The sequence below is a fragment of the Haliotis rufescens genome, unplaced genomic scaffold (genome assembly GCF_023055435.1).
Source record: "Haliotis rufescens isolate VD_foot unplaced genomic scaffold, xgHalRufe1.0.p SCAF_7, whole genome shotgun sequence".
Lineage (NCBI taxonomy): Eukaryota > Metazoa > Mollusca > Gastropoda > Lepetellida > Haliotidae > Haliotis > Haliotis rufescens.
In genome coordinates, this window is record NW_025964361.1 from 52704877 (window position 1) to 52719844 (window position 14968).

Sequence of the window (14968 nt, forward strand, 5' to 3'; positions counted from 1 at the left end):
ATTCATGGATGTAAATAGCGTAGTGACACACAGTGGTAATCAGGTCATGCCTGACAAGTGCTGCTCGCGCGAACGTTCAGTGATAGATAAACATAGCTATCAACAGTGAACATGACCCACAAAGTTGATTCAGATAGATGAAGTTCATTTCCAGGTAATTATCTATGATACTATAATCTTATTATTTGCTTTAATATGAAAATTGTGAATGGACATTTGCAGATAGATCGTGTTATAACGAAGATAGGTGACACTTACGATAGACAAGGTTTACTAAATGTACTCTGATTACAATTTCTGTTTATTTTGGACTTCTATAACAATAATGAAGTGTTATATCAAGTAGTGCAAAGACTTGATAAATCAAGAATCTCAAGAATCCCCAAAACAAGCTAATGTTGGTTTTACGTATACCAAGAACTACTGTATCATACATCCACATCCACAAAGTGTATGTTGCGGCAAAAGGTGATTCTGCATGAAAGTTAATATATGTTCTTGGAGTGTTTTTCGTTTAGAGCGACTTCAATAACACAGACCAGACACAGTATTGAATCCACGGAACTATAAGATTACATACTGTAAAGATAATCTTAAGTTCCTCAAGTTATGAATAGCAAGGGCATTTGCTGTTTCCTGAAAAAAAAAGTTCCATGTACAGTACTAAATCCGCCTGATAAACACGATGGAGGGTGTGCACATAGTTAATACTTCATGACTGAATCCATATCATACGTATGGTTCTCCATAGACGTATGTATTTTCACTCAATCCATTTGTCAGTAATTGGTCTACAAATTATGTATGGACCCAATAGTTGTATTGTCTACCAGATGTGCGGGGATACAATATAATATGGCTGTTATCATGTAAGTTGCACTGTCTACCGGTTGTTGATTCTGTTTCGGGCTTTTCTTCCTCTACACTTGTCACAGAGGAAGAGGAGGATGAACACCAGTAGCTCCGTGATCTCCATGACTGTCAAGATGCTGGCTCCGAGGCACAGACCCGTCTGACCCCCAATATTGGCTGTAAAACAACACCCACATCAATAACAAAAACGAAACAAGGTAACAATTCAAACATATTTCCGTCAAATACAACTATTTTAATTTGTGGAAAAGGTTCCAAGCTGTAGAGGTCTACAAACACAGATATGGCTACTGATCCTGCTTGGCTAGGACTAGTGCCCTCGCAATATTGTTTCGCAATTTATTTCTGCAAGGTTGCCCAAACTTGTAAAATGCCTTCGCTACGCCACAGTTAGACACTGGTTTTCAGTATATTAGACTATTCTTTTGATAATGATATCAATTATTCCAGTAGTTTCTCCAGACGCCTGATGGTTAATTCTGACTCGATCCCTGAATTACTCCATGTTTGTTTGTTAACAGTAAAAGTAGTCCCTACTTAACCTTGCGACACTTCATGCCACATTGTCACACGTTCAAGGCAGAATGATATAGAGTTCCTTAGGCAATTGAAAAATACCACTAGGGTACAATAAACACTCACAAAACAGCGAGGCCACCGTATATTGAGGTTGTTGTGTGATGGATGTCACCATCATCTGGTCGTAAAACACTCTCAGCTCCAGTAAGTTGTCTCTGAATAATAAACAACATCAAATACTTATATATCTGGGAGTTAGGCCATCGATTACTTTGAAAACCCATGATCATGGGCATGGCATTGACAGATTAAGGATCATAATCGAGAAAAAACTGGGATTCAAACCCGCTATCGTGGCGCCAAGAAGTTACATCTTTGCTTAGACAGTTCTGGCACATTCCTTGTCCAAAAACTTGTATCATTGTCGAAAGTAAATTTTCATATGGTACGTTTGTTCGTTTATGTGACGCCACACTCAACAATATTCCGGCAAAACGACGGTGGCCTGTGAATATTGTAGTCTGGACTAGACAAACCAATATTTGACATCATAATCATCGATCTACACACTTGGGATACGATAATGTGCATCAACCAAGTCATCCGATCCCGTTAGTCACCTTTTACGACAAGCAGGGGATGCTGAAGACCTATTCTACCCTGGATCTTCACTGTGCTCAGACAGAAGCCGTTTGTTGCTGGTTATTCAATGAGGAAAACCATTGAGTAAGAACGTTCCACTGTACTTTACTGGCCTTATAATAACAAATTAAGGCATTAATGTTAAGATAGGATTAATGTGTTTCAAATTTGCAGCTGTTATTGCGTATTCGATGTCCAGAATGTTAGTTTTGGGCGAAATTGATTAAAATTGAAACACTGGATAGAAGATTTATTGTGAGTATTTTAATGTAATAGCGTTCGGAACATCAATGGCGAGAAACATTACAACCACGGTTGTTTGTGTTTAGGAAAATAAAGGCTATACTGTACAGAAGTCTTACTGCAAGCTCTCCTCAGTCTGAGCCTGCGTGGAGTTGAGGAAGGTGTTGTCCCAGATGTTGGCTGGGAAGGAGCTGGAGGACACCTGGGCAGTGTATCTGTCAAACATGCACTCGCTGGCACACCTGCAACTCTTCACGAAGTTACCGTCTTTGGACACTGATCCTTGTAAAGTAAAATAGCATTTATCAATGTATTATACCCTGTAACACGTTTCGGTTATTTCCAAACCAACAACTTGGCTTGCCCTTGATTGTCGGTTCCATTACAGGTACGGGAGTTGATAAAGAAAGATTTGCGAAATAGGGAAACCTTCTAATGTGGACATCACAAGATGGCATGGAGGTATACCAACAAAAAGTCAGTTGGGCGACTGTGTTGCTGTGACAAGTCAGTAAAATAAGCAGTGGACTGTGACCCTTTGGAAAATGGACAAACTTGAGAAATGTAAAGAGATTACTTGCAGAAAAAGGTCTTAATACCAAAAGCCAAAAACAAAAAACAATCCGATACAAACACAACACTAGGGAAGGATACCCCTTCTCATGTCACTACAATGAGATGGAGAGTAGATTTGAAACGTGAAAGGGAGAAGCTTCAAGACGATCCCCGTCCTGTAATGCTTGTGACTCCAGTCAATGCCAGTTAATACAACCAAATTGTGGTTCTACGAAAATGTAGAAATAGCCAGTATACTCACTAACAAAGGGCCTGTAACAACTTTCCAGTTTCACCAACGAGCACCTAGGACCATCCCCTACAATGAAAATCAAAACATACTACTAGTAAAGTTCAATGCACAGTGTGCAAAGAGCTTTTTCCTAAGTTGTTGGTTTTGGGAGATGTTTATGTGTTGGGGTGTATGGGATGTGACGAATGGGTAGATGTATGTATGTGTGGTGTGTGTGTTTGCGTGTGAGTGTGTGTGTGTGTGTGTGTGTGAGCATGTCGTAAATCTACCATTGTCATGGTCTAATGACCGAACCTCCCTCCCTCGCTTTATTTCCGACACCGCTCGGCAAAGTCCGGCGCGCAGTTTCTCGCGGAGTATGTATGGTACTGTCGGGATCTTGTATCGTTACCCCCATGTTTCCTCAGATCGTTTACGATTGTCTCGCTACTAGGTGGTCACGTGTAACTTTGGAAGTGATTGGGGGGCACCTTTGATCTAGTACTGCCTTACTCTGGTTGTATTGAGCTAATCGTAGTAAATAGGGTTTCCAATACTCGGTTTTCTATTAATCCGTTGATAAACATTCATGATTGTCTAGCTTTTGTGGAATTTTAGTATTTCCTTTAGTCGATTGGACTAGTTTAGTATTCTGACATTCTCGTCTAATTTATTGTCCTAGTGACTTATTTTAGGGATGGGCCCTCTGCGTTTATTTCCTGTTATTTACTCATTAGAGTGTTGAGTTAATTAACTCCAGTGGTAATTGATCACAGTCGACTTAATTGGCTGTCTACGCATCTTGTCTGTATCTTGTCAAAATTCTCTATAGTATTCTCTATTTATGACACATATTGTTTTCACAAATCACTCTCTTAATGAAGTGAATTTTAAAAATCATCATGCCAAGATGCAATAATACTCATAGCCAGTGAATCACAAGCATTGGTGGCAGGGCATTTCACAACTAAGATCAGGAAGACCCCACGTCACCATGTGCAGCAGAATCCGCGCAAGAAGGCTCTATATTGACGATATTTGACCTCAGATTAATCAAATTAATTCAGTAGCTGCAGTGGTGTCGATTACATTATCAATGGAGGCTTCCATACTTTGGCATAATGTTCGGTTTGATGACGAATCCTGTTCCCTTCTTCAAAGAGAAATGGGAGGAGCTCTTCAGGACGAATGGGTTGCCATTCCATAAGGTATCGCCCGCAGGCTTCCTGGTTCCACGGTGGGAGGAGTCGTGCAGTAATTTAGGCCAGTTGTGGACAAACATGGTACTAAGCTTTACAACTGCTGTTGACACAGCTACGTTACCGACACATGCACACCCTTCTCCGTTTACGTTTGATGTTTTATATGTAATCTTTCAAACACACACACACATGTCCGCGTATCGCCTTTAAGTCATGTAGATGTCACAGAATGAATCCCTTGAAAATCACATATTCGTTTCTTTTTGGGGTGACAGTAAATAGGTAGAATCCACAGTGTACACTAGAGTACAATTAATTTACGTGACTTTTTGACCAGGTAGTTGCAATTATGATAATGATGATATTTGTTATGGTGGTGATGATGTCAATGTTGGTGCGAGAATTGGAATGCCATATGGCTTGGGAAGTATCTTTATGAACACAATGTCTCATTAACACCATTGCTGACTGTTTTCTTATACAGTATTATTTCAAACGGTTCTTGTACCATTTCTGTCTCTAGGTATCAATCCTATAACATAAAACTAAATGACTGCAGCATCCCATTCAATATGAATTACGCCTTCTTTCAACACGTTTCTAAAATGAGTCAAAAACTTACGTGGGTCAGAAGGTCCGATACATTCACATTTGTTGAAGGCCTTCGTCTGGACACACTCTATGAAGCAATGTCTGTAGGTGTAGGTTGAGAAGTACTTGAGGGGGCTGACAAACTCGGGACTGTTTGTGTCCACACATTTAATATCATCAAATGCCGTGTAGGGATTGGGCTGGTACAAATACTACAAACAAAGCCACAAGTTTGTTTGAAATCACCGACTTACAAGGTGGGGTCAAATGCATCTATGTCAAGGGTCAGAAGAATGTTAATTTGTGTGTGTTGACAATGTATCAGTAAGATAAAACAAAACCGTTTCAAAATAAAGACATAAATAAATTTCATAGATATTGATCATGTGATTTTATCAATGAAACCAATAACCACTTGAGATAATTGATATAGGCATAAAGGTTAATTCATCACAAGCCTTTCTTCGAACGTCTCTCTTAGGAAATTTGCTCAGGATCTTCTGGAGATTAAGATACGAACGATTTTTATTATTGTAGCATATGACTCTAATGTTTGGTCATTTATCAAACTTTGTACAGAAGTCCTTGAAAATCGTTTGGAGCATTGCGATAAAACAATAGCATCCTGAGACGAGCTACTATACATCGTTAATTGGAACTGACAATATATACATTACATGTGTAAAACAAGTAAAGCACGCAGTAGACTGGTCATGAATGTAATGTAAGTGTGAATAAAGCTCGGTAACCGAGGAAGAGATATTCAAAAGTATCTCACTGTGGCCATTCTTCATTGGAGCTGTCAACTTTTTCTTGGGCATAACAAAGATGGGTCTTTGATGAAAGGCTGCTATTCAGAACATATCACTTTGCATTCATAGTAGTTATTCAGAAGTACCAACCTGAGTTTTTTGCAAGGCAACATATGTAGAGAACCCGGGAGCGGCCATCACGACAGTGGTGCTTGCGTCTGGGTGTAGACGTGGATTATGGAGTGAAACCTGCATATACAGCCAGGACTTTCTTACTGTGTCCACACACCCAAAATACATCACAGGGTATTCATACACGTATCTCTATCACATGACAACAGACAAATTCATACCAAACTAAAGGGTTTGCAGGGTGTGCGTTTTATTTGGCCCCTGTCTAACGAGACAGATATAGGGCTGGAACCAGTTTATGGATGAGCACTTCCTGTCCTACCAGAAGCGCCCTCCCTAAATAAAGGTCGAGGGTATTACAGAGTTGAACCGAAACAATTTAGAAACGTGTGGTTGCATTGCACAATCTATTAAAGTACTAACTTCACTACATGCACAAACGTTGGTTTATTTGTTGTTTAACGCACCCAGCAATATTCCAGCTATATGAAGGCGGTCTGTAAATTATGAGTCTGGAACAGACAATCCAGGGATTGACACAAAGAGCATCGATCTACGCAACTGGGATACGGTGACATGTATCAGCCAAGCACCACCCGATCCTGTTAGACGCCTTTTACGGACAAGCATGGGTTGCTGTAGACCTATTCTACCCCGGATCTTCTCGAGTAGCAAATAATAATATACTCCCCAGTATGTACAATTTTGCAGATAAGAAGACATACATAATGTTATGTGTGTAAACGTAGATTCACTCAGTTCTAATGCAGTGTATAAGGGGGGTGTAAACCATGACAGTTTATTCAATGTGAAATGTATCACCTTGTGTTCATACTGAAGGATATCTTAGATATTTACTTGTCAGTTTGGCACATATTCAAAGGGCGTAAATCTAAACTTGGTCACTTTGAGAAGACGTGATCTACCTTAATCCCCGCGGCCATGTTGCCCATGAATGTGTAGTCGTTCTGACTGATGTTTAAAATGATGACGAGGTTCGCATCCTGACCTGCCGTCCTAACTTCGACAATATCACTGGCATTGTAGTTGAAGGTATGGCAAAATCCTTCAGTAGTGAACACGGGTCGGAACTTGGTCATGCAATCAAAGACTTCACCACCAAAGGCGCATTGATACAGCATCCTGGATCCTTCCATAGACATATTCTTCCACCATTCTAAAGACAACGGTTCCTGAAACACCTCTGAAGTTGGTGCAGAAAATGAGATATTTTGTATCCGTCCAAGAGAAACATTGAACAAATAGTCCTCCATTTCTGGGTAAACGCCAAGACGAGTGTTGTTGAGAGTGCATCTGTTGCAAATGGTGACGGCAGGGAACTCGATGGAGCTCTGGATTTTGGGAGTGACCTTGGTGACGGTTGGGTAGCTGTAGTAGTTTCCTATCTCCCCCACAAGGTTATAGATGAGGAACGCAAAACTTGAACACAGAGCAAGCATCCACAGCAATCTGTCCATGGAAGATGACGAGAGTGAGTATTGTTAAGTTGTTTGGGGTATGGCCTGTGTATGCCACAGAGCCTTTCATAGTGTAATTCGATTTATAGTAGATGCACCAATGATCGACCTGCGGATTTTGCAGTTTCAAAGTAGTATCCCTACCTTGTAATATATAATACGTGAAAAATAAAATGCGAAATGGCGACTGGTTGATTGTCATTCCAAATGAAATAATCTTGGGTAACGTTGGCCTTTCTCCAACATATAGAATCCAAGCAATTTTAAAACACAAAGGTTTTCGTAACTTCCATTTTTTGTCAAAGAACTGCAATAGCCGTAACTCATTCATCGATTCGTATACGTGGGCCTATGTGTAGAAATCAGAACATGGATTCTAGTGATAAGATGATTAAGTCCCAATCCAAAAGAGAGTCGTTCACTTGGACGGAATAGGCAATTGGAATAGACCTTTGTGCCAAGAGATGAGAAAATATTACACAAAATCCAGAAAACGTTTCAAGAAAATGGAAGTTTAAAAAATACACAAATCACACAAATACACATACACAAGTCTTCTCAAAAGTATATAAAGGAGTCATAACATATAAATTACATACTTAAAAGGACAGTTCGTCGATGGTTCTGTGTGTGTTTTGCTGATCATGCACATTTAATTCTTGAACAAACACAATAGGACATCACACGACGAAGTTGACAACTTAAGCGATGTGCAGAGTAGACTGGCTTGTCATGTTTGTTAAATGTATTTGAGGCAAATTGGAGAGAAGACTCGCGTGTCTTTCCTATGGATGAGTTACAAAATACGAATTGCTAGATATGTTAGATAGGAAGCCATTGTCAATCAAAGTCCAGATTACACACATCGTCAAATCTTACACAGTCCATTCATGTGTTTTTCATCTGTTATATTTTAGATGAGTCAACATATTCAGGTAAACAACGTTCAAGGAGAAAATATCCTAAAACATAAAAAAACAACTATTTTCATATGCGTACTTATCCTCCACCTGTTGTCATCGAAGCCCTACAGCGAGCTAGCGATTGTTGTATTGTTGTTGTCCTACAAATGTGGTGTGCTCAATGGAGCAGAACATAAGGCGGGCAGATTCGAGTTATCAGCTCTTGTTTACAAATCAAAGCTTCAGAACGGTCGACGGCCTGTCCCCTAAATCACAAATGTAGAAGTGATGCTGAATACTCAACTTAAGATATTTGAAAATAATATACTACAAAGCATATAAAGAGAAAGTTGGAGTATATAAAATCGAAAAATTCTATGAAGGTCCTAAAGACATAAACTCAGAAGAATGACAGCAAAATGAAACAATGTGATGATTTGGAAGAAGGGAACAAAGGTAACATCTTTATGATAATATACATGACGGACGAAATTACACAGGTAATGAAATAATTCAAGCAAAAACAGACGACAGACCTTAATTGTTGTGAAAACGACAATATTATCGATTGTTTGGGAATGTTTGTATTTTGCATTCAACTGGGCCAGCGCCTGGGCAGTGGCTAACTTGATGCTTCGAACCAAGTTGTAGGAAAAATGGAGACAAGTTGCCTCGGGAAGTTCTTTACTTGTACTAAGAGCACGAGACACAATATAACTATCATAACAGGTTGGATTACGTTAGATAACATGCATCTACGCACTAGTAAACTTAAGAAGAAGAAAATAACTCTTTTGTGCTTTAATCGACGTTATGAAAGCATTCGAAAATGTATGGAACTGGAGTAGCGCAACAGATAAATTCTTTACATTGGTACAGAATATGAGTGCTAGCACTTAGTGTTCTAATGAGGACAGTTCGATGTGTTGGATACTGTTTTAACTGATTTAGCTACTGATACTGTTAATTTGGGGACAAGTTATCTTTACTGTATGAAGTGGAAATTCAGTGTATCTAAGAAAACAATTGTATGTGGTAGTGGTAATCTTAAGATTAATAAAGTCTCATTCAAATACGGACATTAAAATATTATCCGAATATTTCTGTTTCCCCGACTCGATTACTACAGGCCACCGTTATATAGATGTGGCGTTACACAAAAAAGAAAAAGGAAAGAAAGAAAGAAACAAACAAACATGTATATGTTAAGAACAACGACACCTACCCACGAATGCTAAACGGGTTGATCGATGGAGGTTTAATCTTGTCAACTGCATGTAGGCCTGTAGATTGACAGAATTCGATCCATAGATCTTTAAATCCGTACTTTGGCGAACGCCGGTCTGCATCAAACTTGACAGTCTCCGTCTTCTTTTCATCCATACTCATTGTTTCTGTAGGCGAAAGTTTATTTCGTGGTGAGGCCCCCATCAAATACAGATATATTCATGATTAATATAGTTACAAGTAGGTTCATTTTACCATACTCAAACAGCTTGAACTTCACTCACAACGCTGGCACCTGATATTATCATTTTCAACTGTTATGCATAAGACTACAAAGAAATGTAATCTGCTATTATTCACTGTTAACAAGATGGTGAAACAATATTTAAAACTGACTTGACTAAACGTGTCGTAATCATTATTATTCACTGTTACTTTTGTCATTACAATATGTCCAAATTTCTTCGTAGTTATCTAACAAAGATGTAATGAATGAAAACATGGTCACTTCAAACGTTCTTCTGAACATATGCTGTATATCATGATCATTCTGCACAATACCATTGCTATCAAGAAAACAGCGTTATCACTATCCCCCCGCCAAGTAAGTGAGTGAGTGAGTTTACACAGCTTTGAACAATAAGCGCAACTGTTTGTGTCACTGAAACGCAAGGGGTTGATGTTGCAACCGCTTGTGTTAACTACTGAACACTAAGGGTTGATGCTGTGCATACATCGTGCATTTTCCCAGGTGAGAGGTGAAACTGGTCTTCAGGGTATTTGGATAAAGCAGATTACAACTCACTTATTCACTTTCCATGTTGAGAAAATTGACAAACATGCCTCGTATTTCTCGTATCACTGCTCAGAATACCCAAAATATAACACTAGTCAGTTGTACTTTTAAAATATGAAAAACATTTATCAAATGTGTGATTATTTTTTTTAAAAAGTGTATAACATTCTTAAAACACAACCATTCATCTTTTCGTAAGTTAGTGCTGTGTCTCAAAAGTTTGTTCACCTTCTCTTGATATTACTATTTTATATCAAATAATAAGAGTCCTATTTAAATAGCCACAATTAGCACAATTTTTTTACAGGATATATCCGCCACCGCCACCGCCGCCGCATTTCTGTTTTCAGAATAACTGGCTATGATTCTGATTATGGCTATGAAATATCATATATGAGACATATAGATCTGAGGAATGCGTTTGACGCATGCCATGATGAGGTCAAGGCCAATATCACTGGAATGGCAATGTGTTCGGTTCTTTTCTCTTTTCTCTTGTTGTCAATATTTAAGAAACGGGCAAACTGGCGTGGTCGGGGGGAACAGGATCTTGTCCATTTTCACAATTGTGTTCTCTTCAACGTTTCCACTCGCCTCAACATTTTTAATGTTACGAACCCTAGCGGTAAACATTATAAGACGCACTCTTACATATCCTTACTTATTTCTTACACATATATCTTCAAGGTTAGGTTTGAAAGATTATTCTTAAGCATTTTGTAACTCGTGGCCGTTGGTGTAATGTTTTCATTTTCATTGTGTGTATGCATTGAATGAACATTTAAGTAATATCACAATTATTAAATCATTAGCTTTGACATGAATAAAGAGCGGAACATGAAAAGTAGGGCAAGGTGACCTTCTATCCAAATGGATGATAGTGGTTTTCTAAGATACATGTACTCACCATGTTTCATCATTCTAGCACAAAAATATAGAAATGTTACTGAAAATCTCCTATACATGTATTTGCCAAGGAGAAAGCCCTCCAGTTACCCTGACTTTGAGTACTCATATAAATGAAACTGACTGAACCGATACCTTTAATTACAGGAAATATATATGCCAAGTATCCAAATAATAACATTAAAAATATGAGGTTTTAAAGATGTTTTTGTAAGGATTATGTAACCCGTAACCCCAGCCAGTTGTCATCCAAAGTCAGGCTGCCCTATATGAAAAGTGTGTACTTGTTCCCACTGACAAGGCCACAAAAACACAACCATTATATGTAAGCATCACTACATCAATTGTTTGATGAAAGAACTTGGTATAAATGACATTAAATAATATCACATATAAGGCCAGTTTGTTAACGCAGGAAGGAATCTGCGGAAACCATAAATCAGTACTGTCAACTTTTGACTTGACTCTAAAACCTGACGACATGTCCATTCCTCTTTTTTACCGGATTCCAAAGTACCATAAAAGTCCGTCCAAAGAGAGATATATTGCTGGGTCCAGCAAATGTAGCACCAAATCCATGTCTCAAAGACTAACCATACTCCTTAATACAATCAAGGAAGAACTGTCTTCATATTCACGTACAGAAAGTATTTTTGACAAGTGGAAGTTTTACCATGTGGATCTTCAAAAACTCAAAACAGAACCAAGCTCCATTCGGTCAAAACAATTTATTTTTTCAACTTTGTTCGTCACTATCTCTCGTGACAAACTTGAGGAAAAGCTCAATTCCTTTGTCAATAAAGGTTTTGTTACAAAACGTGGTGAACACAGAGACAGTTACGTATCTATATTTAGAGGTTCAGGAGAACTTGTGAAAAATGAAAGCAAATGCTATCTGAAGTTTACTGAGAAAACCAATATGTGAAACGCGTGACTTCATTATTGATTACGTAAAATTTGGGTGTAAGACATTAAGGCAAGAAGTTAGCATCCCCAATGGCACCAATTGTGCTCCCCTTCTTGCGGATCTGTTTCTTTATGCATGTGAATCGGAATTTCTGTTCGAATTGGCAAAGTGAAAACAAAGTAATTTGGCCAGGAAGCTTAACTTAAGCTTTGGGTATCTCAATGATCTGATATAGTTCAATAACAATCAAATAGCCAATTTCCTTCCACTGATTTACCCACCTGGGACCCATTCCACAAAGCAATCTTAAAACTACAACTGCCGTAAGTCTATGTTTAAGTATGGGAGTTACGATCCTCTTAGAGCTAAAATCGGTTTGTGGAACGAGGGCCTGAACTAGAAATAAAGGAGACCAGTTAGATAGCCTCATCATTTTTCATATTTAGATCTGTGCATAATGATTCAGAATAACAAAACACTCTCCTAGAAAAAATATGACAAGAGGGATTACTTCAATATTCCAGCAGCTCCAACCTTTGGTGTTTACAATTCACAAATTTTGAGATTCAATCGAGCCTGCTCTTTCTACCAAGATTTCAAAAGCGTCACACGACTCTGGCTCAGAAGTTGTTTGATCAAGGTTGCAACATTCAAGGCCTCAGTAAAGCTATCAAATGTTTTTTAGTAGACATGTTGAGGACATTTCCAAAATTAACGCATCAGTGACAAAAATGACGTCCGATGCAATTCCCTGTTTTGATTTCTACCATATGTTCCCGTTGGGGCAGGATACGCTCACCTTTTCACGAACACCTGGTATCATTACTATTTGGTAGTGGTTTATAAACACATGGTCATGCTATAGTTGGAATCGTACGATCGTCCCTGCTTTATGCAGTGATTGCAATGCAATTGGATATGGAAAGGGTTTTGTTGCTTTATTTGACCTCGAATCCACGGTGTAAATATCAGTGTAATCATCATATGGTAGTTAGTGTTTGTGCAGCGTATGAACATTTAATGAAAATAATGATTAAGCTAGAGCAGTTATCAGTTTGACACACTTACACATCTGGAGCATGTAATGTTGGTCAAGGTGACATTTTCCTCACATTTTTAATTATTATAAATGAACTCAACAAATTTCACCAATTTAGGGCCAAAATATGAGATTTAGAACAAAGTCCCTTAAATACCATACTGAAAGCTGTTTGGCGGCTTTGACCTTGGGCCCTTATTTGTCAAAGACTAATCAATCCTACTGCCCTTGGATACACAACCCACATCCTACACCATCTCCCCCATCCACACCCACTCTCCCACTCACTTGCAGACCCACAAACACTTATCCATAAACCTCACCCAGGATGCCCTCTCTTCCTGCAACGGTTTTGATCTTACATAAACGACAACGTCAACCCTAAGTGAAAACTTTCAAGAAATGAACAGTTGGTTTTTGCAGTTGTTAGTGTCCATAGTTCCACTAAGGTTAGGTGAACACAACGGTTTTGATCTTACATAAACGACAACGTCAACCCTAAGTGAAAACTTTCAAGAAATGAACAGTTGGTTTTTGCAGTTGTTAGTGTCAATAGTTCCACTAAGGTTAGGTGAACACAACGGTTTTGATCTTACATAAACGACAACGTCAACCCTAAGTGAAAACTTTCAAGAAATGAACAGTTGGTTTTTGCAGTTGTTAGTGTCCATAGTTCCACTAAGGTTAGGTGAACACAAAGGGTTGTGACAAGGCCCCTTCTCTGAAATAAATATGTAATGGCACCAATCTTCGAACTCAAGTCGTGATAAGTATGGATTCTCTTAGATCAGCTGTGACTTCAGTAGTTTCTGAGAAAACTGGTCCCCCATTGTGGACACTATGCACTATGAAATAATAAGAAAGCCCAAAACTGTGTAAAAACTAAGTTAACGCATCAATTTTCCGCTCATTCTTGACAAGTATCTCTTTCATAAGCATGTAACTTCAGAAGTCCCCGAGAAGCTTGTACCCATTCACTCAGTATGCACAAAGTGGAACATCATTAAGGGCCATTACTCTGTGAAAATGACTATAAGACACCACTTTTCGAACTCGTTTGAGATCGTGACCAATAACATGAGTGTGTAAAAAATCATTTCTCTAACTTAAATAGTTTTGGAGACAATTCGTCCCCATTGAGGAACGTACGGATGGACGAACTCCGTTCCGATATTCCGCGCCCCAACATAGTGTGTGCCTTCAAGACTAGTATTCTGCTTTAAGTGAATATAATGTAGATGGGTGTAGGTAATAGGACACCTTTATCCTATATTTGTGACATCACACCATGAAAGTTTGTGTGAATTTATAACTAGAATTACTGTGAACAATATATTCATATATATGACAAAGAGACGAAAACCTTACCTTCTGTTTAAAAAGTTCAAAGTTAATGTAAATATAAAACTACAATCTTGTATATAACGTAAAGACCGACAACTTACATTGTATTTGAATGCCACTGCACCGACAAAGTTAACCTAAGCATGGAACTAGGATCTGCTTCTGTTAAAAATATATTGACTTTACCTTTTCTCGGATGTTTTCACTTCCTACTCCGCTAAAGTTCAGTCCGACCTTCAATGCAGGTATGCATGTTACACGGACGCCAGTGTTGTCTGACAGATCTACAGCAGCCGGTCTGTAAATAACTTGTGCTGGATGGACCCTAGAGATTCAAATGCATGTTGCAACCGTCACTGCTGAAGCTGATTACTGATCAACAAATGTTGTGAAAGGACGAGAGACAGTGCCGTTCAATAAATCAATGTTACGAACACAAACACACCCAGCATAAATTTAGAGTGTTGTAATAATAATGAGAAGCGCATACTAGTGGTTACATTTCCCATGCGTAAAGTCAACACTGACAACGTCCATGATTCGTACATAAAAGCTTGGTTCGAGAGGGATTGTAGAAAAATATGTTTGTCATTGGTAGTGAGCTTCCCAAACGACTGTTTGACATTTT

General features: G+C 38.7%; 1 protein-coding gene across 1 annotated transcript; it reads right to left on the reverse strand.

The window, feature by feature from the left end:
* Window positions 1-328: 328 nt before the first annotated feature.
* LOC124133668 (acid-sensing ion channel 4-B-like) lies at window positions 329-14699 on the reverse strand. The gene is made up of 9 exons (XM_046498128.2): window positions 14527-14699; window positions 9347-9515; window positions 6668-7211; window positions 5760-5858; window positions 4889-5069; window positions 3095-3151; window positions 2397-2559; window positions 1516-1607; window positions 329-1029 (listed from the first exon to the last, which is right to left on the reverse strand). The coding sequence occupies exons 2-9, from the start codon at window positions 9508-9510 to the stop codon at window positions 884-886; spliced, it is 1446 nt and encodes a 481-aa protein (XP_046354084.2). The 5' UTR covers window positions 9511-9515; window positions 14527-14699; the 3' UTR covers window positions 329-883.
* Between the last annotated feature and the right edge of the window lie 269 nt (window positions 14700-14968).

Bases quoted from the DNA above. Each gene is read 5' to 3' on its own strand.
- LOC124133668 (XM_046498128.2), bottom strand. From the start codon at position 9,510: ATGAGTATGGATGAAAAGAAGACGGAGACTGTCAAGTTTGATGCAGAC. The intron at 7,212-9,346 runs GTAGGTGTCGTT...TTCCATGGACAG, and splicing joins AACCCGTTTAGCATTCGTGG to ATTGCTGTGGATGCTTGCTC. The intron at 2,560-3,094 runs GTGAGTATACTG...TTACTTTACAAG, and splicing joins TTGTTACAGGCCCTTTGTTA to GATCAGTGTCCAAAGACGGT.